General features: G+C 43.3%; 1 protein-coding gene across 3 annotated transcripts in view; it reads left to right on the top strand.

The window, feature by feature from the left end:
* Positions 1 to 23,258, top strand: part of LOC117346065 — a 191,441-nt gene that overhangs the window by 45,440 nt on the left and 122,743 nt on the right. For all 3 annotated transcript variants that reach the window (XM_033915358.1, XM_033915360.1, XM_033915359.1), the window contains exon 3: positions 14,362 to 15,365. In XM_033915358.1, coding sequence (XP_033771249.1) covers positions 14,362 to 15,365 — 1,004 coding nt within the window. The remainder of the gene's footprint in view (positions 1 to 14,361; positions 15,366 to 23,258) is intronic.

Below are 23,258 nucleotides of genomic sequence, written 5' to 3'. Positions count from 1 at the left end.
TATTGTGTCTAATTTACCTTTAAGCAGGGTTTCCATGAGTTTACACACTATTGATGTGAGACTCACTGGCCTGTAATTCGCAGCCTCTGCTTTGCAGCCCTTTTTGTGCAGAGGAACAACGTTGGCTGTTTTCCAGTCTAGGGGGACTCTCCCCGTACCTAGGGAGAGATTGAAGAGCGTGGCTAACGGTTTCGCCAGAACATCGCATAGCTCTCTGAGCACTCTTGGGTGCAAATTATCCGGTCCCATAGCTTTGTTCACCTTAAGTCTTGACAGTTCTCTGTAAACATCAGTTGGTGTGAACTCAAAATTCTGAAATGGGTCTTCCATGCTTTGCTTTGCTTCCAGCCGTGGCCCGTGCCCTGATGCCTCGCAGGTGAAGACTGAACAGAAGTAATCATTCAGTAGTTTGGCCTTATCAGAATCTGTATCCACATAGTTTCCTTCTGGCGTTCTAAGGCGTACTATCCCGTTTGTGTTCTTTTTCCTGTCGCTAATGTACCTGAAGAAGGATTTGTCCCCTTTTTTAATGTTCTTCGCTAGAGTTTCTTCCATTCGAAGTTTGGCCTCTCTGACTGCTGTTTTGACCGCTGCAGACCTTGTCCTGTATTCAATGTTTGCTTCTTTTTTCCCCGTGTGTTTGTATGAGAGAAATGCTTTTTTCTTTTCTTTGACGAGGTAAGAGACCTCTTTAGTGAACCATTGGGGTTTCTTTTTTCTTTGCTGTTTGGTTACCGATTTTATGTAGCGTTCAGTTGCCTCATGAAGGGTCAACTTCAAGGTTGACCACATAGCTTCCACATTATCAGTTACTTCTTGAACCTGCAACGTCTGAAGGACGAAATCACCCATGCGTGCGAAGTCGGTGCCTCGGAAATTGAGTACCCTTGTTTTTGTTTGTGACCTGGGGAAGCCTTTCTTAAGGTTAAACCATACCATGTTATGGTCACTGGTGGCTAGCGTTTCTCCCACCGAGACCTCCGAGACGCTTTCCCCGTTCGTAAGTACCAGGTCCAGGATGGCCTGGGCCCTAGTGGGCTCTAGTACCATTTGTTTGAGCCGTGCTCCCTTCATGGATGTTAATATCCTCCTGCTATCACAAGTTTTCGTTGAGAGTGTGTTCCAGTCTACATCAGGCATGTTAAAGTCTCCCATCAGAACGACGTCCCCCCGTAAGGTGATATTCTCAATGTCTTCGATTAATTCTGCATCCTTGTCCTCCGATTGTCTTGGGGGTCTGTATACCACACCAAGGTACAGGCATTTTTCTCTGCCTCTGGCCAAGTTCACCCAGATGGATTCCCCAGTATACTTGACATCCGTGATCCTGGTTGTCTTGATGTTCTCTTTGATGTAAAGTGCAACCCCTCCTCCTAACTTACCCTCTCTGTCTTTTCGAAGCAGGTTGTATCCTGGCATAGTTATATCCCACCCATGAGAGTCTGTGAACCATGTTTCGGATATTGCTACTACGTCTAGGTCTGCATTAACTATTTCTGTTTCTACTTCTAGAAATTTATTCCCTAAGCTGTGTGCGTTAACATACATAGCTCTCCACTCTTTCTGTCTGCTAGGCTCCTGTAGTGAGCCATCCATTTGAATTAAAGTGTCACCTAGTGATTGTTTTGCAATAAGGGTACTTACCTCGGACTTAGAAGCGGAGATTTGGTTCACCCCATCAGGATTGTTACTTACTGCTCCGGTGTAAAAGTGGGTACCCACCCCCGACTTACCTAGTTTAAAGCCCTTCGAAGTAGGCGGGCTAGCCTGTGTCCGAAGACATTCTTACCTCTGTTGGTCAGGTGGAGTCCGTCTGGTCTCTGTAGTCCCTGTAGTGCCTCTCCGTGATTCAGGAATCCGAAGTTCATTTCCTGGCACCATCGTTGTAGCCACTCATTCGTCCTCAGGATACGTTCATCCCTGTCCCTTCCTCTGCCCCTAACTGGAAGAATTGAAGAGAATACTACCTGTGCTCCTGTCCGCTTTAGCCTCTTTCCCAGAGCTCCGAAGTCTCTAGCTATGTCCTCCTGTCCTTAGCCGCTGCAGCTTTAACATGATTACTGTGCCTTCATAGTCTACACGTTCCAAAAATATTAACCACTGACTAATTTAAAACTAGCCTAGAATTACTGTAGGTCAATGCTGTTGGCAGTGGATGAGCATCAGAAGGAAAATCCAAAGTACAAAAAGCTTTTCTCCATTTTGTATCTTTGGGAAAACTGCTTTGTGGCTCTGGCCACATAATGCCATTGAGTATGGTTCTATTCAGTTTATGTTGCAGAATCTAAAGGATTAGTAGAGAGTTATTTCTGGACAAGAATTGGAGCGAATTTTGTTTTCTTTCTTCTCTCAGGAAACTGCTAGAGACAAGAGCTGGCTAGGTGCAATTTTGCTACAGAGAAGAATTTTAGGATGACCACTAGAAAAGGTTCAAAAAAGAGTGACCAAGATGATAAAGGGGATAGAATTCCTCTCGTATGAGGAAAAACTAAAAAGGTTACAGATCTTCAGCTTAGAAAAGAGACAGCTGAGGGGAGATATGATTGAAGTCTACAAAATACTGAGAGGAGTGGGACGGGTACAAGTGGATCGATTTTTCACTCCGTCAAAAATTACAAAGACTATGGAACACTTGAAGTTTCAGGGAAATACTTTTAAATCAATAGGAGGAAATATTTTTTCACTCGGAGAATAGGTGAGCTCTGGAACGCGTTGCCAGAGGTTGTGGTAAGAGCGGATAGTGTAGCTGGTTTTAAGAAAGTTTTGGACAAATTCCTGGAGGAAAAGTCCATAGTCTGTTATTGAGAAAGACATGGGGGAAGCCACTGCTTGCCCTGGATCAGTAGCATGGAATATTACTACATTCCTCCCTCTGTATTCGCGGTTTCAGAGTTCATGGTTTCAAATATTCATGTTTTTTTGGCCCGGGCCCCCCCCTCCCCCTAGTGAATCACCACGGGAACTCACGGCAGCCATTTTCGATGACGGCTCTGCATGGGGCAGGATTGTAGGAAGAACGCTCCTGCCTCGCGTCACCGCTAGACCACCAGGTAAGGTCCATGCACGGCCAGAGATGCATGAGAGAGGCGGGGGTGGGTCAGAGTCAGCCCAAAACTTATTCGCAAATTTTCCATATTCACGGGCCGGCTCTGCCCCTAACCCCCATGAATACGGAGGGTGGAGTGTACTTCTTGGGTTTTTGCCAGGTACTAGTGACCTGGATTGGCCACCTTGAGCTTGAATTGGCTATTGAGCTTGATGGACCATTGGTCTGACCCAGTAAGGTAATTCTTATGTTTGATTTTTCTGTAGTTAGAAATGTTGTTTTCCATCCTGTATTCCCTAAGGTCCTCTTTTTACTAAGCCTTGGTAGAAGTTTTTACCGTGTCCCGGGGCACTAAATTCTATGAGCATTGGAGCAACGTCGAAGCTTTTAGCAGTAGAAACCTCTACCATGGCTTAGTAAAAGAGGGGTTAAGATAGTAAGAAAGACAAAAAAAGTAAGATTGCTCGGGGTCTGTGGTTGCAGAGTAGTAGACTTGTTAATGGGATAATACCTATTTTTGTGGGCTCTGGGGAGACTTACAAGTTGATACAGACCTAGATTTAAGGAGAAAATATACTCAGACCATGGACCAGGTTTAAATTTTGATTATTTATTTGGAGTCACACTTAAACATTTGTGTACATAGTAGCAATGAAAATGTGGCTCAGTTTGTGGATGGAATAATACAAAATACACTTCTCCCTCTGTATTCGTGGTGGATACGGGCGGAACATAGCCGCGAATATGGAAAAATCACGAATAACATTTCAACAGTTATTCGCTGTTTTTCTGTAAAAAGCCTGAAAAGACACAAAACCGCAAATAAAATTACCTGTTCCTGTCAAGAAAGTGCTATGATGATTTCCTTTGTACAACACTGAGAGGATCGATTTTCTCTGTGCATTGCTGCGAGCAATGTAAATTTGGGGGCAGATCCTGCGCATGAAAAACAGCAAATAGCCGAAACCACGAATACGGAGGAATAAATGTAACTAATTACAATGGTACAATCCATTTCACCTTTTCCAGAATGGGTTTTGTGTAAACTCATACATACTGATACTCAAGTCTGGTAAAAGGTAACCTACCAGGCAGGAAAAAATAACATACAGTAACGTACAAAAAAAGAAGTCATATTAACTCTTCATTTTCTCCTTCATTACAGTGGCTATTCACCTTAGAATAGCCACTGTTTGATGCATAGATAACTACAATCCTCATTTGACATCTAAAAGAAATTTGACATGCATTCTCCTTTGGGTTTCAATGGCACTTCAAGTATACTGTATGATACAGAAGTGTTTTACACTCTACCAGAGTCTTTCATTGGGGTTTTATTTAATGGAAGTCGAAAATGTTAGTTATTGCCTATGAAAGGACAAAACGTGCAGAAAGGATAATTGTATGTTGGGTCTTTAAGATGAGCCTCCAAGTATACCAGTGAAAGCATGTTAGCAAAAGATTTTGTTGCATCACTGAACTGATGGGAAAATTATAGACTGTGATTTAACATGAAACTTTACCATTTGTCACTAATAAAGCATGCAGCCTCTTGTGAAAGGCATTATTTCCCAAAATGTGTTTACTGGGTACCGTTTAAGATTTTAAAAAAATGATTGAAAACGCTATTGTTTGTTGCAGCAGTTTTGTGAAATGTCCACGGTGTTCAGTGGCACAGTGGGTTATGTTAAGAGTAGTTGATTTTAAGATTTTGCTTTGTGATTTTTATTCAAAAGTTTTTTGGGCTCCTTTTACGAAGGCGTGTTAGGGCCTAAATGCGCAGAATAGCGCACGCTAAAATGCCATGCGCGCTAGCCGCTACTGCCTCCTCTTGAGCAGGCGGTAGTTTTTCGGCTAGTGTGCGCTATAGTGCGCGCTAATCCAGTGCGTGCGCTAAAAACGCTAACACACCTTTGTAAAAGGAGCCCTTTGTTTGTACTCTGTGAACTGCCTAGTTGTAGATGGTATATAAATTTTAAAAAGAAATAACCCCCCCTTTTACAAAAGCGTAGCACGGCTTTTAGCACCGGCTGTGATGGTAACAGAATTCCTATGAGCATCGAACCTGTTACCGCCGCAACCAGCACTAAAAACTGCGCTATGCTTTTGTATAAGGGGTGTGTGTGTATGTAAATAAATACAATTAATAGATTAGAAAATTATATGAGTGACTCACTACTTTACAAAGCAATGGTGTCAAGTCCCAGAGTGATACTATAACACAGCAAAAGAAAGGACTTGCAAGCACTCAGTAGAAAGAACTGTTGCCCTCAGATACCTGTGCTGCACAGTGGTCAAAAAACACACTGAAAAGGCAGTTTGCAGGTTTGCACGTTCTCTTTCATCGGGCATACAGATACTAATGATGTTTCAATTTGTATTATTTTTTAAGCTTTTTTATGCATTAGTGAAAACAGCAGACAGCACAACAAGAAAAAGTGGTGAAATAGTGGCACTTATCTTTTAAGTTGGCCGGCTGTTTGCTGAACGTTACGTTAGTAACTAGAGCTTGAACTGATGGCCCAATGGGACCCGTTTCGCCTAATGTGGCTTCTTCGGGGGTCTATTATCGTCAAGCTATAATAATGAGAAAAAATCAATTAAAATTTATGATTACAAAAGTTTAAAAGGTTAAAACCGAGCATAATTATTAGATAGCGGTACTCACCGTGTATAGCACAATCTGCCCTTGCAGAATTGAGAAAATGGTGTCGGCACATTGCCGATTCTGCGCATGTGTTAAATGTACATGAAAATTTGACGTCATGACAGTGTAGTGATGTCATCTTTTAACCCTTCAATGCAAATCCCCTAAACTTCCAATGTACTCTGGCATTTAGAAAAACGCATGCCAGTCAATGGAACTGTTTAAACCAGATGGTTTCAAAGTGTTCATATTAAAAATCCATCTACATTCTTTTTGGTGTAATCGTTTTTTCTATTACCACCTCGTGGTAAAGCCTCCATCTTGTCAATGCAGAAACACTTCAGATCTTCGTAAGTTTAAAAGAGACGAACAAGATTATTCCAATCAGAAAGTCTATCCCTGGATGTATAAAAACCGCAACCAGCACTAAAAACTGCGCTATGCTTTTGTATAAGGGGTGTGTGTGTATGTAAATAAATAAAATTAATAGATTAGAAAATTATATGGCCAGTGTTCAAATATGCTTTATTAGTGAGACACAAAAAAAAAAAGGTAAAAATTCTGCTTTGGTAAAAATTAATCTGACATTTTGTAGAACAATAGCATAGCTTTGTTTCTGAGTATTATACGAGAAGTACTCCAGCTTATGCAGTGCTAATTGTAAATATGAATCTTCAAATTTGAAATAGTCCAAACTTTAGTCATCCACAGTCGGGGCAACACGTACTACAGATTAATACCAAAGTCCAACACCATAACTCCATCTACCTCAACCAGACACAGGAGAACCCACACAATATTCACACAACCGCCTACCAAAAATGTCAAACAAAGAAAAAAGTATGACAACCTACTGGCCACCAGATCAGCGAAAATAGATCGACAACTCACTAATTTGCCGACTTCGACCACAGACTACAAAACCTTCAAAAAAGAAACAAAAATCCTACTCTTCAAAAAATACATAAAACCAATATAATACAACCAAACATACTCTGAATTCCTCCTTGCAATACCAACTACTCATCAGCAAACCATAAAATGTTCAAACGATTCCCTAAATACTTCTTACTACCTTAACAATATGTACTTCTTAATACCTTATTCAATTCTTATGTAATCCGCCTTGAACCGCAAGGTAAAGGCGGAATAGAAATCACTTATGTAATGTAATGTAATAATACTTCGGTTCCGGGGAAGATGGCGGAAGCGCTGATAAAAGACAGCATTGATGAGCATCTAGAAAGGAATAAACTGGTGAAAACAAGCCAACATGGCTTCTGCAAGGGAAGATCGTGCCTAACGAACTTATTACACATCTTCGAAGGAATTAACAAACAAATGGACAAAGGGGACCCCATTGACATCATATACTTGGATTTTCAAAAAGCCTTTGACAAGGTACCCCATGAACGCCTACTACGGAAACTGAAGAACCATGGGGTGGAAGGAGACGTACATAGATGGATCAAAAATTGGTTGGTGGGAAGAAAGCAGAGGGTGGAAGTGAAAGGCCAATACTCGGACTGGAGAAGGGTCATGAGTGGAGTTCCTCAGGGGTCGGTGTTCGGGCCGCTGCTGTTCAATATATTCATAAATGATCTAGAAACAGGGACGAAGTGCGAAGTTATAAAATTCGCAGACGACACCAAACTATGTAGTGGAGTTAGGACTAAAGAGGACTGCGAAGATTTATAAAGGGACCTGAACAAACTGGGAGAGTGGGCGAATAAATAGCAGATGGGAGGGCTGGTAATGGGTGAAAGTAGCCTAGAGAGTGACTTAGGGGTAACGGTGGACAAAACAATGAAGCCATCGGCACAGTGCGCAGCAGCCTCTAAGAAGGCGAATAGAATGCTAAGTATAATCAAGAAAGGTATTACAACCAGAACGGAGGAAGTTATCCTGCTGTTGTATCGGGCGATGGTGCGCCAACATCTGGAGTACTGCGTCCAATATTGGTCGCCGTACCTTAAGAAAGATATGGTGATACTCGAGAGGGTACAGAAAAGAGCGACAAGATTGATAAAAGGTATGGAAAACCTTTCATATGCTGAAAGACTAGAGAAACTGGGGCTCTTTTCCCTAGAGAAGCGGAGGCTTAGAGGGGACATGATAGAGACTTACAAGATCATGAAGGGCATAGAGAAAGTGGAGAGGGACAAATTCTTCAAACTTTCGAATACTACAAAAATGAGAGGGCATTCGGAAAAGTTAACAAGGGACAGATTCAGAACCAATGCTAGGAAGTTCTTCACCCAAAGGGTGGTGGACACCTGGAATGCGCTTCCAGAGGGTGTGATAGGTCAGAGTACGGTATTGGGGTTCAAGAAGGGATTAGATGATTTCCTGAAGGAAAAGGAGATAGAGGGGTATAGATAGAGGATTACTATACAGGTCTTGGACCAGATGGGCCGCTGCGTGAGCAGACTGCTGGGCGTGATGGACCTCTGGTCTGACCCAGTAGAGGCACTGCTTATGTTCTTATGTTCTTATATCTTTCAAAGCCGCATAATTATTAATTGGCCTCGGTGCTGACTCTTTTTACAGGAACATACAGGTCTGTGGCTCACCTGCCTCCTCATCAGCCTCATAATCTTTAAATTTTAATAGACATCACATAAAAAGATCACAAAACTTCAGCTTTAATCAATAAAAATAACTTATCTTAATAATTGATAGGAACCTGCTGCCAACTTGGGCCATGATCCTGTAGATGGGGTGGAGTTAAAAGTACTAGATCAGATATCTACTTTAGGAGTCAATTTACATACTAGTTTGTCTATGAAATTTTAGGTCTCAAAGATTGTTTCTGTGGTCTTCTATAGATTGAAACTTATTAGACGCCTACGTGAGTTGCTGATTTTTGAGAGCTTTTGTCAGGTGCTACATGCAATGAGATTTCCCTCTTTTGATTATTGTAATGGCCTTTTAATAGGTTTACCAAAGAAATACCTTAAAGCAGTGTTCTCCAACCACCAGTCTGCAGAAATTTCCTGCCAGGCCGTGCAGGGCCGGCGAGATCGGGCAAAAGCAGGGCCGGCGAGAACCTCCGACAGTGGCTTCCTCCCCAACCCTCAGCTCTCAGTGCTTGCCTGCAGCAGCAATTCACTTAGGCAGCCTTGGGGCTTTTGCTGAGTCGCAGCCCACCTCTGATGATGCAACTTCCTCTTTCCTCAGAGGCAGATGCAACCCATCAAAGGACACAAGGCTGCCTAAGTGAATCATTGCTGCAAGCAAGTACTGAGAGCTGCTGGGAGCGGAGGGAAGGGGAGGAAGCCCAGCCACTGTTAGAAATAGCAGCACCACAATGCTCAACACCAAGGCTGGAGAAGAAAACGTGAAAAAAAAGAAAGAAAAGAAGCGGAAGTTCTCGTATTCTCATCATGTATTTTTGAAAAGTCCATTAGTGACAATCATATCGCATCCTCAGATCTCAGAGTTCTTAGCAGTCGGTAGACAGCCATAGTTTGTGATAGATACCAAGGAATCCCATGGTAAATGACTCTGTAAACCAGGGGTGTCAAAGTCCCTCTTCGAGGGCCGTAATCCAGTCGGGTTTTCAAGATTTCCCCAATGAATATACATGAGATCTATTTGCGTGCACTGCTTTCATTGTATGCTAATTGATCTCATGCATATACATTGGGGAAATCCTGAAAACCCGACTGGATTGCGGCCCTTGAGGAGGGGACTTTGACATCCCTGCTGTAAACCAAAGTTAATGTCTTGAAAATAATACTTGATCGCACAGGTAACCGATGCAGTTTTTTCAGCCAAGGTGTTGTGTGCAAATTTTCTAACCCCACAAATTAACCTTGCGGCATTGCAATAGTCCTGTTAACGCACCTAGATCTTTGGATAGTGCGGGTTATAAGTACTCTAACTAAATCAATAAATAGGCTAAGCCAATTAGCACCAATAACTGATTGGCAACCATTTGGATTTCTACGTTTATCTTGCTAAAAGCTATTCTATAAAGATCCGCATGCAAAGTGTTTAGCATGCACCTCAAAAGAGGATGTAACCATGGGAAGGGCATGGGCATTCACTGAAGATGCACACAATATTTCCAAATACTATGGATCTGTACCTAACTAGCCCCGCCCCCTTTTACAAAACCATGCAAGAGGATTCTAGTGCCGGCTGGCACGCTGAATGCTCTGCGCTGCTCCGACGCTCTTAGGAACTGTACGAATGTCAGAGCAGCGCAGAGCATTCAGTGCACCGGCTGGCACTAAAAACCTCTTGCGTGTTTTGTAAAAAGGGGAGGGGGGTGATAGGAATCACAGTTTATACCAGGTTTTAGTTGGTACAAAAATCCTTGTGCCCAAAATTTGATGTGGAAATGATCTCTAAGCTTTAGTCTATAAATGGCACACAACTCAGATTGCTGTTTATAGAATAGCACTCCATGCGGATTTTTTTCGACAATCGAATTTGGGCGCCATTTACTGAATTTGGTCCTATGTGTGTACTTAAACCCTCAGTAAACTGCTGCAAGGAATTCACCCGTGTTTTACCTGGAATTCCATCCTCTATACAAGACCTCTGTGATCAGTGGATGCTGTTTAAAATTCTTTCATGCGGTCATTGTGCTTTGATATTCTATTCATAATTCATAGGTAGGTAGGATAGCAAGTTGCTGGATAAAATTTAAAACTGATTCAGTTGCTTGACTGCTAAAAAGGTAGACGTCTGTTTAAATTTCCTTTCAGGAGGAAGCTCAAGGGGTTTGTTTATTTAAATGTGCTCGTCAGTAAGCATATGAACACTGCACTGGCAGTAATAGTTATTATGCACATTTATTTGCATGTTGATGGCATGTTGTGCTATAGGGCAAGAAATGGGTGGGTTATAAACAAACAGTGGGCATGGACTGAATTTTGAAGTTAGTGCCTGGTATTTACTATACACAGTTAGCATGGCTGCATTACTGCCTCCCGAAAAGGAAGAGCTAAGTGCACTCAAGATAACTGTGAATATTACCAGTAGAGGTCAACTAGCCAAATAAGTGTTCTCTGATGGTGCAACCATGGTACAGTAGCCATTCCAACCCCCCCCCCCCCCTTTCTCCCAATCACTGAAGATCCTTTAGATAACAAGAAAGTCAAATGGTACGCTCAAGTACTACTCAGGTGGTGTGATGAAAGCCCAAGTTTTGTCCTGAGAAGCCAGCCACATGTCAGAGCTATTCCAACCTGTACTTGACCCTTTAGTAGGGTTACCAGATTACCCTGCCCCATTCTGCTCTTGCCCCTAACCCCAAATGAACCTCATATTTGCTTCCCCAAGCTCTGGCCTGCGTCAGCACAATGACATCACGCTGCACATGCGCAGAAGCCCTTCAGATGTGGCCCTGAGCTCAGGGCCTTCCAAAACCCAGACAAACTGCTGACAAATACCTTCCTAACTTGGGGTCATGACACCAATAATGCTTCATGACATTCATTCCTACCAGAACACCTGGCCTTAGTTACACGTGCAGAACACAGATAAACCCTATACAAATAAAGGACCACAAACTAAAAGTCCTAATGTGCACAAACGAAACCCTAAGATGCCAGACTTTGAATGCAGTACAACAGAGAAACAGAAATGCATTTCTTCCTGAACAGTGCAAAATATAGACAGCAGATGTAAATTCTGAAAATGCACACATTTCAATCACTACATTAAAAATAAAATCACTTTTCCTACCAGTCTCTGGTTGCACTTCCTTCTGTTTGTGCTTTTAACTCTGTTTCCAAGACTTTCTTATCCATTTGCTATTTTCTCTCCTTGACTTTCTGCCCTACATCCATCTTTAAACATATCATAGTGTTTATCATAGCTTTTCTGGCTTTGTGTCTATTAACTTTATATCCCTGAATGCACTTTACTACATCCATCTTTGGCATTAATTTTAATATTCAACTTTCTTCCATTTTTCTGCTTCCTCTTCAGATCTATTTACGTTTCCATGTCTTCTCTTCCCATCTATCTATGCACACTATCTCCTCACTCTCTCTGCCCTTTCCCACCATCCATATGTGCCATCTCCTCCCTTTTTCCCTTTTTCTTCTCCCCTATTCTCATCTATCCATTAACAGCATTTCTTCCGGCTCTCTTCCCTTCCCCATCTCTCCAATCCATGCACACTATGTCCTCCTTTTCCCTCCCCTTCCTTTCCATCCCTGTGTACCATCTCTCAAGTTGGGCAGACTGGATGGACCATTCGGCTCTTTATCTGCTTTCATCTACTATGTTACTATGTCCCTTTCCCCCTCCTATGGTCTGTCATCTTTATCCTCTCCTTCCCACAGTCTGGCATCTCTCTCCCCTCCTTCCTTTCCCTCCTCTCCCCTTTGTGGTCTGGCATCTCTGTCTTTCCCTTATCCCCCCCTCCACCGCCTTAGTCTGGAATCCCTCCCTCCTCCTTCCTTTCCTTGGTCTGACATCTCTCTCCTTTTCTTTCCCCCTCCAGTAGTCTAGCATTTTTATGTGCCCCTTCCATTCCCTCCCCTGGAGGTCTGGCATCTTTCCTTCCCTTTACTCCCCATCCCCATCCCCACAGTCCAGCATTTCTTACCTTCTCCATGCTATCCTCCCCCTGCCCTCCCCAGCGCTCAGTAACTATTTGGGCCATCGGAAGCATGACTGAACTAAACATGCTGCCTTCAGCAACCTTGAAGCTTTCTTTCTGCTACTGCTTTTTGCCTATGAAGGGACAGGAATCAGTAGCAGAGGAGGATCTTCCGGGTCACCAAAAGCAGCGTGTTTACTTTAGTGCTGCTGCCAATGGCCCGAAGAATAGCAACAGCGCTGGGTAAGCAAGCACTGGATCCTACAAGGAGGGAAAGGTCTCCGGATTGGTGGGGGGGGGGGGGGAGAAGAACTCTGGATCTGCTTAGGGGGTACTAGATGTCCGGTTTCCTTGGACAAAAGTTTAAAAAAGCCGCTGGACTCCCACCATAGTTCTCAAAAAGAGAACATGTCTGGGAAACCCGGACAGCTGGTAACCCTACCCTTTAGTGTACAGGCAAATGTATCCTTCACTCGGTAAGACAATGACAGTGCAATCAGAACTATCAAACCTTCTATGCAGTAGTATTAAATGGCACTGAAGCAAGCAGGCTTTAAAATACTTTAGGTTCTAGGTCAACCACCCACATGGCCAGAGACAGATCCAGCTGCTTGCAGAATCAGTCAATTAACAGTTTACAGGACATGAACTTAAGTCAGGGCACTGGAGCTAGCTCTGTGGGTGCTTTGAGTGCTTGAGAACTCCCAATATTGAGAAAATTCCATTACTCTGGTGACGAAACATTCATTTATGCTGTGTGTGGCACCCCTGATCATTTTGAAAAGCTGACTCCTATGAGTCAGGGCCCCATTCATAGACACTAAACATTCAGGCTTAGACACAGAGCATTAAAGCCAAGACACATCAAATATGAACCCCACAATTTTACACACATAGAGGGCCATTTACGAAAAGGATGTCTGACTAAACATCCAAAGTTGGAAGCGGAGAAACATCCAGTTTTGAAAACCAAACTGGTAGACCCCCCCCCAAAAAAAAAAAAATATATATATATATATATAAATTACCTACTTGGACATCTAGGCCGACAGAACATACAACCCTTAGGACACCTAACTTTATACCCTATTTTTGACCACAGAAATGTCCAGTTTGAAAATGGCCAAATACATACCATTTGGACATGGGAGTGGCAATCATTATGGTGGACTGGCCACACAGACATGCCAACAGAGCAGTAGGACACCTTAGAGGGCACATCATATAAAAGGTGCCAAAAGTACAATTTACCTTAATCCTCCAAAACTCCCCCAAAACTTGCTATACCCACCTTTCTCCCAAGCCAATAGCCCTAATGGCTACAGGTGGCACATATATGGCAGTATAGTAGGGTTTTGGTGGCCTCGCACTTTTCACCACAAAGGTAGTGGTTAGAGTGGCTTATGGGCCTGGGTCTTCCTTTCTATGGTTCAGTGCCCCATCCACCAGGTTACATAAGAAACCTGTGTGATGCTGTACTAGGCTTTCCCATATCAAGTGCTGCTGTTCTAGGGACAGGTATAGCATGTAGTGTTTCATTCAGATTTTGGGGGTGGGGATGGGTGGGAGGGGGACTAGCGGAAAGGTCTCCTAGTGGAGATGGTGGAGATGAAGACTTTATCTGAATTCAGGAAAGCTCAAGAGAAGTGCATGAGATCTCTATGGGAGGTCAAGAGATAGTGGATGGCATGGATGGGCAGACTGAATGGGCCATATGATCTTTATCCATCTTCAGTTTTTTTTTTATGTTTCTGTTTCATTTACACACTTATGTGTGCGGATTCACATTTAACTACTAAAAGTGCTCCCACTTCAAAAAAAGAGTTTAGCCCTCACACAGATCCCTGATGAAACAGGCCCCATCAGGCATAACAAGAAAAGCGTGGGCTGGGCTTTATATTTATGAGTACAATTACATTTATTTGGAGGCTGTATAAGTGAATTTGTGGTTATAGTGCACACATAATTTATGTTCATTTTTTTAAAGGGAAAGTGTATGTACAATTATCCCCTGATAGCATGGAATCATCTGTTATCAGTCGTATAGTCTTTAAACCGCACTGATTATAACAAGTTTCTCTTTTCCATATTTTTAAAATGAAGATGGAGATGATTTTCAAAACAGAAAACAGGAAGAAAAGTGTACATTTCTGGATAGAGGTAACATTGTTCTATCCTCTTATCGGGAAGATTCATTGATGGGTGGCATGAAACCACAGCTACCTAATGTGACAGATCAGAGCTTTGCTAACTCCTCTTCACTGCAAATGACACCTGTAAATTACTCCGACCACAGAGATCAAGAAAATAATCAAAATAAAACCAAATCACAGCATCGCAAATTAATGCATAAACCGATAGCTCCAATAAACAAAGAGCCTGCCAAAGATGATTTTTACAGTTCCAAGAAAATAAAAAGAGTAATATATTTGACACATGTCAGAAATCAGCTGTTGAAGACGCCAATTGTTCCAAACGAAAAGGTCAGTTTGGCAATTTCTAATTCCACAACTGAAGAAAGGGCCAGCACTTTGAAATGCGCAGCAGCTCCGGCGTTCTTGCTGTGCTGTAAGCATCAAAATGTAAGTCCAGAAATAAACATTTTAAATCGAAAAGACAGTCAGTGTGGACTATACAAAACGGTGAATGAGGGCTGCAAGGAAGCTATTTTGAAACTCAGGGTCCAGACGCGAGAGGCGAATTTGACAGCTCCTTCAAGAAATGTGTCCAATCCTACTTTTCACGACACGATTCAGCAGTGTATTTCAGAACTTCCCACTGACAATTCTAATGAAGTCAATCGGCATGAGATCTCCGGAGAAGAACACTCGGCCCACATCGGACCCAACAGCAAGACTCTTTCAGAGTCAGAAATGCTGTCTGCTCACTGTCACACTGAACACACGTCCCTCGCCGTTCAAGGACTCATAATGAGCACAGATCCGAGTAACGCAGGAAAGTGCCATCCCACCCTCGAAATGAAAAAATATGCTCCAGGTCAGCAATGCCATCAAACGGTGAATGTGATTACACGCAGGGCGCAAATAATGTCTGCAAATATAGATCATGTTATTGTATCAGGCAAAGAACATGCTCCACAGATTAAGGTGAGCCTCTTAATAGTTAAACATGTTTTATTGTAAAGAGAATTGTTAAAATCAGTGTTGACACCAAGAAGGGGACAATATGGTTTCCAAAAATGTTGCTTTTATCCACATCAAATAGGATAGCAATCATAAAGAAATATATTTTTGGATATCAATATTGATATCCTTCACATTTATTTAATTCCAAATACCTTCACAAATATTACCCTAAAATATAAATGTATTTACAGTATTTATATACCGCATAATCTAAGTGGTTTACATTCAACTACTTAAGCATTTTCCCTGTCTGTCCCAGCGGGTTCACACTCTATCTAATGTACCTGGGGCACTGGGGTATTAAGTGACTTGCCCAGGCCCACAAGGAGCAGTGCAGGATTTGAACCCACAACCTCAGGGTGCTGGGGCTATAGCTTTAACCACTGCACCACACAAACAACTGAGGCTGTGATGAAATACCTGCTGCATAAATTGACTCTACCAAATTGGAATATGGGACTAAGCAATGAGGTACGTTCAGTTTGTCCCGGTATAGCAATTCTTATGTTCTATCAGGATGCCCTATCTTCTCTGTTTTGATAGTATCTTCAAAGATTATATTACTCTGAACGACATGTACAGGTACAAGATCCTTTATCTAAAATTCTAAAAACTGAAAAGCTGCAAAACTCGAACATTTTTGTAACATTGTTGCATTACTAATTTGTACAAGAAAGCTTACTTTTTTGCATCAAAAGTGAAACCTGGCTCCAAGGTTACTTTAAGGACTTCACTCTGCGCTGATAGTAGTTCAGATTTTTTTTTTTTTTTTTTTTTACCTCACAATGGTGTACCTCTGAGGTGTTTCCAGTGACAGAAGCGATTCATATTCATTGCTTGCTGTGTCTCCACATGCTTCTTTCTGTTGGGTCCAGCCAGGAAGGAAAGAGGAAGTGATGTCAGCAAAGCAGAGAGAAGCCTGCAGGGCTGCAGTAGGTGATGCATATGAATTGCTGCAACCACTGGTGACAACACATTCCAAAACCTGAAAAATTCAAAAATCTGAAATGTCTCTGGTCCCAAGCATTTCAGATAAAGGATCTTGTACTGTATATGTGGTTCGGAGTGAGATAATCTTTGAAGATACTATCAAAACAGAGAAGATAGGGCATCCTGATAGGACATAAGAATTGCTATAATGGCACAGACCGAACATATCTCTTTTCCTTGTACTTCATTTCCACCTTCAGTTTAGGGTGATATTTGTGAGAGTGTTTGGAGTAAAGGGGTCTTGTTAGTAAACTCTGTTAGGCACTAGCACAGGGGAAGGCAACTTTTATATACAGATAACTGCACCAATGTCACTTTTACCCCTAGCGAGCTGCAATATTTCATAATGTTAGAACTAGAGAATGACATGGTGTTTGTTACCCGCAGCTAGCCGTGGGTAACCCGCCGAAACAGTGACAAAAAAAAAAAGGTCACTGCGAGTACGGGGACAAAACCATTCACTGCCCCATGGAGCGGTGAATGGTTTTGTCTCCGCAGTTAAAAGAATGAGCACGCGTGGTGAACAAGCGTGCGGTCTGGCAGCCCCCTCTCTCCCGCCGGCTGTCCGGCTGTGCATCTCCCTCCCTCCCTTTCCCTTTCCTATCCGTTGTATTGCAGCCGGAGCCTTGAAGTCGCGTCGCGTGTGGCTGCTGGAAAATTCTCCTCTGACACAACTTCCTGTTTCCGATTGCATCGGAGGAGACTTTTCCAGCAGCCACACGCGATGCGACTTCAAGGCTCTAGCTGCAATAAAACGTGAAATCGCTACAAAGATAAGGTAAGGGGAAGAGATGGAGAGAAATTCACGGCTGGCCAGAAGGATGGAGCTGCTGGACCGCATGAAGGGTGCTGGGGGTGGGGAGATGGAGAGAAGAAGACGCTGAAGCAGCCTGAAGGGAACTGGGGAAAAAAGAAAGGGGAGAAGACGCTGGGAAATGTGGAAGAAAGAGTGGGGAGAAGACATTGGGAAATGGGGTAGAGAGAGTAGGGAGAAGATGCTGGGAAATGGGGAAGACAAGAGTGAGCAGAAGACACTGGAAGGGAAATGGGGAAGACAGAGATTCCAGACTATGGGGGGAGCGGAGGGAAGAAGATGGGTGCCAGACCAATTGGGGCGGGGGGGAGGGGGGGTGAAGGGAGAGGCACAGTAACAGAGCAAATGGAAAATGCTGAGAGAAGACAGACAGTGGATGGAAGGAATTGAAAGAGAAGATGAGGAAAGCAGAAATCAGATAACAAAGGAAGAAAAAGAAAATTCTATTTATTTCTTTTCTTTTCTTTTTTTTTTTTTTTTGCTTTAGGATAAACTAGTATATTAGTTGTGTTGATAAAAATTTATAAGCAAAGCCCTGCCAGCTGAACATCTCTTTCTCTAGTTCAGCAGCCAGAACTTTGATTTATAAGGAAGGAATAAGCTAAATATTGCAGTACTGAGGCTTGTATGGATACTGCGGGGACGGGGCGGTGAAGGAGACAGCGGGAACAGGGCAGTGAAGGGGATGGTGGTCCGGGATTGGGGCAGTGACGGGGACAGAATTTTTCCCCGTGTCATTCTCTAATCAGAACCATAGAAGTTCCATAGACTTTATGTGTTAAGTACAAATTTAACTAAAACTGATGGGAACAAACTATTCTCAAAATATTTGCAAAATACAGTATTAAAATTGACAAAACTCTCGTTAATGACATTTTCTGGGTACACTTCCCATGTTCTTCAGGTCTGTATAAAATTCAGTGTCGGGCCATATTCAGTCTGCGCTCTGCTGGTTGCCCAAAGTCTAATGCAGGATGTGCTATGCAGTCTGTATTAGTTCTGGAATGTGGGAGGGCTAAATACTTTTTTTTTTGAGTGGCTCTTTCAGGGGTGGAGAGTGACCATTCCTGTGCTAACTGGTTAGCACATCTACATTACCACATGCTAACTGATTAGTACATGGATATGCAGGAGCTGTTACTGCTCACAAAGTAGCTGGTGGTAAGTACTTCTGCAGTAATTTAAGAAAAATGAACAAGCAAAAAACAAAAGGAATTGATCCCAAAATATCCACAAAGAAGAAAATGCAAGCAGTGTCTCACTTCCAGCTCACCACACAATTGTTTCCCACATACTCACCTTTATAGGACCCCCCAGGGACCCCTGAAGAAGTCTTTTTGTCGAAACGCGGACCGTGTTGGGTCCTGTATCCCTAGCGGACTAGGTCCTTTAAGGCTCTTATGTAGATGATTTACTTTTATGTGGATGGAATTATTTTATGTGGATGATTTCAGTGTACCTTTGGAACTTTGATACTTTCAAATAAAGTCCATTTAGGAACATCGTCACTCCACAGAGGGTTTTTTTTTTGTTTTATTTAAGAAAAATGGCCATATACTAATGACATTAGCACACAGCATTAATGAAATAAATAGAAAACTGAGGTTTTATGGCCACACTAACAATGACCTTAGCACATGGAAAAGACCTGCATATGGGCACGCTAAGTCCATTTTTATCACAACTTAGTAAAAGGACCCCTAAATGATTGTGAACAGCATTGATATTGATATCCACAAATTTATTTATGATCAAAATCAGTGGTGATCCATCAATTATGAAGAGCAGCTGGTATCTGGTAAGGGAAGGAAAATAGAGACTAGCAAACATTTTGGTCTTGAACTTTTATGCAAGGTGTAATTTTTAACTGATAAAGGCGATAGAGTTTATTATTCACTTTTTCTAAAAAAGATATTTTCCTGAGTTGGCAGAAGGTTGGCACCATCTGTGGATTTCTCAACTAGGATGCTATAAGGCACACAACTTATGCATGTTCTAATTAATCTTTCACACCTCAGTGTCTAATATTCTGAATGGGAAGGGAACACCATAAATAGAATTAAATTCTGGGTACAAAGAGGTAAGCGCAAATGTAACTAGATATAGCATCAAGCAAAAAAAATGTAAATACATAGATGACAATTGTGACAAAAATATCTAATATAAAATAAATCTTAACCTTTCTGATTTACCATCTTGCTGTATTTTAATAAAGGTAAGAGTGGCCTAGTAGTTAGAATAGGGTTACCATATGGCTCCAGAAAAAGGAAGACGGATGCAGTGGGAGTGGGCTAAGACTCTGGTTGGCTAAGGTGCCTAAGGCTTCTCCTAAGGGAGAGGCCTTAGGCATCTGAGACAATCAGAGCCTTAGGCCCCTCGGCGGTGCATCCCATAATGCACCAAGAAGGGGAAGGCTCTCCATGTTGGAGTGGCGGGCTAACTGGCTGGAGGGTGTGAATATCTCTCTGGCCAGATATTCAACTGAAAGGTACAGGGGGTTAGGGGGTAGAGTTAGGGTCATGGGTGCCTTGAGGGGGATGTCAGAGGAGGGTTTGGGGGGATTCGAGTTTGGGGAGATTGGCAGCAGGAGGGAGTGAGCATCCCTCCTGCCCAGATAACTTTGTACGTGGGGGTTCGAGGGTTCTGGAAGGAGGGAGAGGGCATTCCTCCTGCCGACTGACTTCACAGAGGGGTTCAGGGGTTCCCTGCCACACCCGCTCAGCTGATCTCAGCAGGGGGGTTCCCTTGCTTCAATCAGCTGATGGCAAGGGATCAGGCACAATTCTCTAACCGGCACCTGTGTCATGGGTGCTGGTTAGATAATCAAGCTGGTTAGGCAGGGTTGGGCGTCTAATCCTTAGGGCAGATGTGATTCTATATAGGACGCCAGTGTGTGATTCTCAGCCGCTTCTTAGGCGACTGCAAAAAAACGGCATCGTATACAGAATCAGGCCCTTGGGTTATAAAATACTTTGAGGGCTAATATTCCTCCCATGATGGTAAGTGGTTTGTAAGTTGCTCCCAGATATAGGCTGAATAACCTTTGATATTCAATGTGTCAGAGCATAGAATCAAACCCTCAGTGCTGTTGCAGCTTCCTAATATAAATAAGGTGACCATACGTCCCATTTTGAACTGGACTATCCCGTTATTACATCGCCTATCCCATTGTCCCCCAGGCACTACTTCAGGACGCCGAAATGTCTCGTTTTCAGTAGTGAGGGTGATCTAATAACAGGACGGTCCCGTCTTGAACCCTGGAAGAGCTGGGGACATGGCTTTTTTTATCCGCTGCCACCATTCGCGATCCTGTCCCACTCTTTCTGACTTCTCACCTCCATTCTTGTTCCTGCACTTGCTCTTGGTTTCGCCGCGCCGCCCCTTGGAGTCGCACTCTCCTTTGTAAGTGGCTGGCCCAGAAGCATTCTCTCCAACATCAGAGTTCACGACGGAGAGAGAACATAAGAACATAAGAAATTGCCTCCACTGGGTCAGACCAGAGGTTCATCGTGCCCAGCAGTCCGCATCCGCGGCTGCCCATCAGGTCCATGACCTATCAGGTTTTCTTGATTTAGCCCTATATCCCCTTATTTTTCTATCTATATTCTTTCTATACCCTATCTACCTCTATCTGTACCCCTCAATCCCCCTATCCTTCAGGAATCTATCTATCCATTTTGAAGCTGCTTAGGCTGGGCCAGGCCATCCAGGAGTGCTGGGCCATCCACCGTCCAGGAGTGCTGTGCTATGCAGGAGTGCTGGAGCAAGGAGCAAGGTCGGAGCAGTTCCAAAGAGTCCACAAGTAAGAAGATAGGAGATGCAAGGTGGGGGATTGGACATAGTGATGCGGGGAGTGCTGTTGGGGACAAATTTTGGAGGCAGGAAGGGGGAGAAGGCTGAGATGAGTTTTCATATGGTGGTGGAGAGGGAACAGAGGGGATGCAGGGTGGGGGGATGTTGGATATAGTAGTGAGGGGAGTGCTTCTGGGACAAATGTTGGAAGGCAGGGAGGAGGAGAAGGCTGAAATGAGTTTTCATATGGTGATGGAGAGGGAACAGAGGGGATGCAAGGTGGGGGGATATTAGACATAGTGATGCGGGGAGTGCTGCTGGGGACAAATGCTGGAAGGCAGGGAGGGGGGAGAAGAATGAGATGAGTTTTCATATGGTGGTGGAGAGGGAACAGAGGGGATGCAGGGTGGGGGGATATTGGACATAGTGATGCAGGGAGTGCTGCTGGGGACAAATGCTGGAAGGCAGGGAGAGGGGAGAAGAATGAGATGAGTTTTCATATGGTGGTGGAGAGGGAACAGAGGGGATGCAGGGTGGGGGGATATTGGACATAGTGATGCGGGAAGTGCTGCTGGGGACAAAGGAGCAGTTCAACAAGGGGACAAATGCTGGAAGGCAGTGAGGGGAAAGGGGCACAAATTCAGGACATAGGAAGGAGGGAGGAAGGAAGGAAGATCTGCTGTCTATATTTTGCACTGTATTTGTCTATTTTTCTATAGTTGTTACTGAGGTGACATTGCATATTTTAAAGTCATGTGCCTTGACCTCTTTGAAAATAAAACAAATATAAATGATAATTAACATTTTCTCTGCATACAGTGTGCTTTGTGCTTTTTATAATTTTATGGTTACCATTATGAATTAATAAGATAGTGTGTGTACATGAAAAATTAATGGAAGAAATTGGGGGTGGGGTTAGGGCGGGATTGGGGGCGGGACTGAAAATTAGTAGCTGTGCCCTTTTGAGTAAAACAATAAATGGTCACGTTAAATATAGACAGTGTTCCTCTGAAGAAGCCTCCAGACAAAATGAGGAGCCATTATTCTTAAAATTTTCTGCTATAACCCACTGCTGGATAGAGCTGCACTAGAATTCTGTACAATGTATGACTGGCTGCTATAGAGTGGTACACTTCCAGCTATCAAGACTGCGGCTGAGACTATAAGGAGATCACTTGAATGGATAAATGCATTTTACAGCTTATTTGCTATTGCTGATCTTTCCATTTTTGAATAGAAACATAGAAACATAGAAAAAAGCAGCAGAAAAGGGCTATAGCCCACCAAGTCTGCCCATTCCAAGTATCCCCTCCCCTGAATTTACTTCCTTAAAGATCCCACGTGAGTATCCCATTTTCTCTTAAGATCCGTCACGCTGCTGGCCTTTATCACCTGGAGTGGGAGTCTGTTCCAATGATCCACTACTCTTTCGGTGAAGAAGTACTTCCTGGAGTCGCCATGAAACTTCCCTCCCCTGATCTTCAGCGGATGCCCTCTGGTGGTCGAAGGTCCCATGAGCCAGAAGATATCATCTTCTGACTCGATGCGTCCCGTGATGTACTTATATGTTTCAATCATATCTCCCCGTTCTCTTCTTTCCTCAAGTGAGTACAGCCGCAATTTTTTAAATCTTTCTTCATACGTGAGATCCTTGAGCCCCAAGACCATCCTGGTGGCCGTTCACTGAACCAACTCGATCCTCAGCACGTCCTTTCGGTAGTGTGGTCTCCAAAACTGAACACAGTACTCCAAGTGAGGCCTCACCATGGCTCTGTACAACGGCATCATAACTTCAGGTCTCCTGCTGACGAAACCTCTGCAGATACACCCCATCATTTGTCTTGCCCTGGAGGAAGCCTTCTCCACTTGATTGGCAACCTTCATGTCCTCACTAATGATCACCCCTAGGTTGCGTTCCGCCGTGGTCCTAACCAAGGTCTCACCATTTAGTACATAAGTTCTACGCGGGTTTCTCTTACCCAGGTGCATTATCTTGCATTTTTTAGCATTAAAGCCTAGCTGTCAAGTAGTTGACCATTGTTCCAGCAACAGTAAGTCGTGTGTCATATTATCAGGTAATAAGCTTTTGTCTACTATGTTGCAAAGTTTGGCGTCGTCGGCGAACAGTGATACCCTTCCTCTAAGTCCTTGCATCATATCTCTTATGAATAAGTTAAATAGAATCGGGCCCAGGACCGAGCCCTGCGGCACTCCACTGATCACGTCCGATGCTTCGGATGGGGACCGTTCACCACCAC

Source organism: Geotrypetes seraphini, chromosome 12 (assembly GCF_902459505.1).
Source record: "Geotrypetes seraphini chromosome 12, aGeoSer1.1, whole genome shotgun sequence".
NCBI lineage: Eukaryota > Metazoa > Chordata > Amphibia > Gymnophiona > Dermophiidae > Geotrypetes > Geotrypetes seraphini.
Note: the sequence above shows the minus strand (reverse complement) of the source record. Positions and strands in the feature narration are given on the sequence as shown.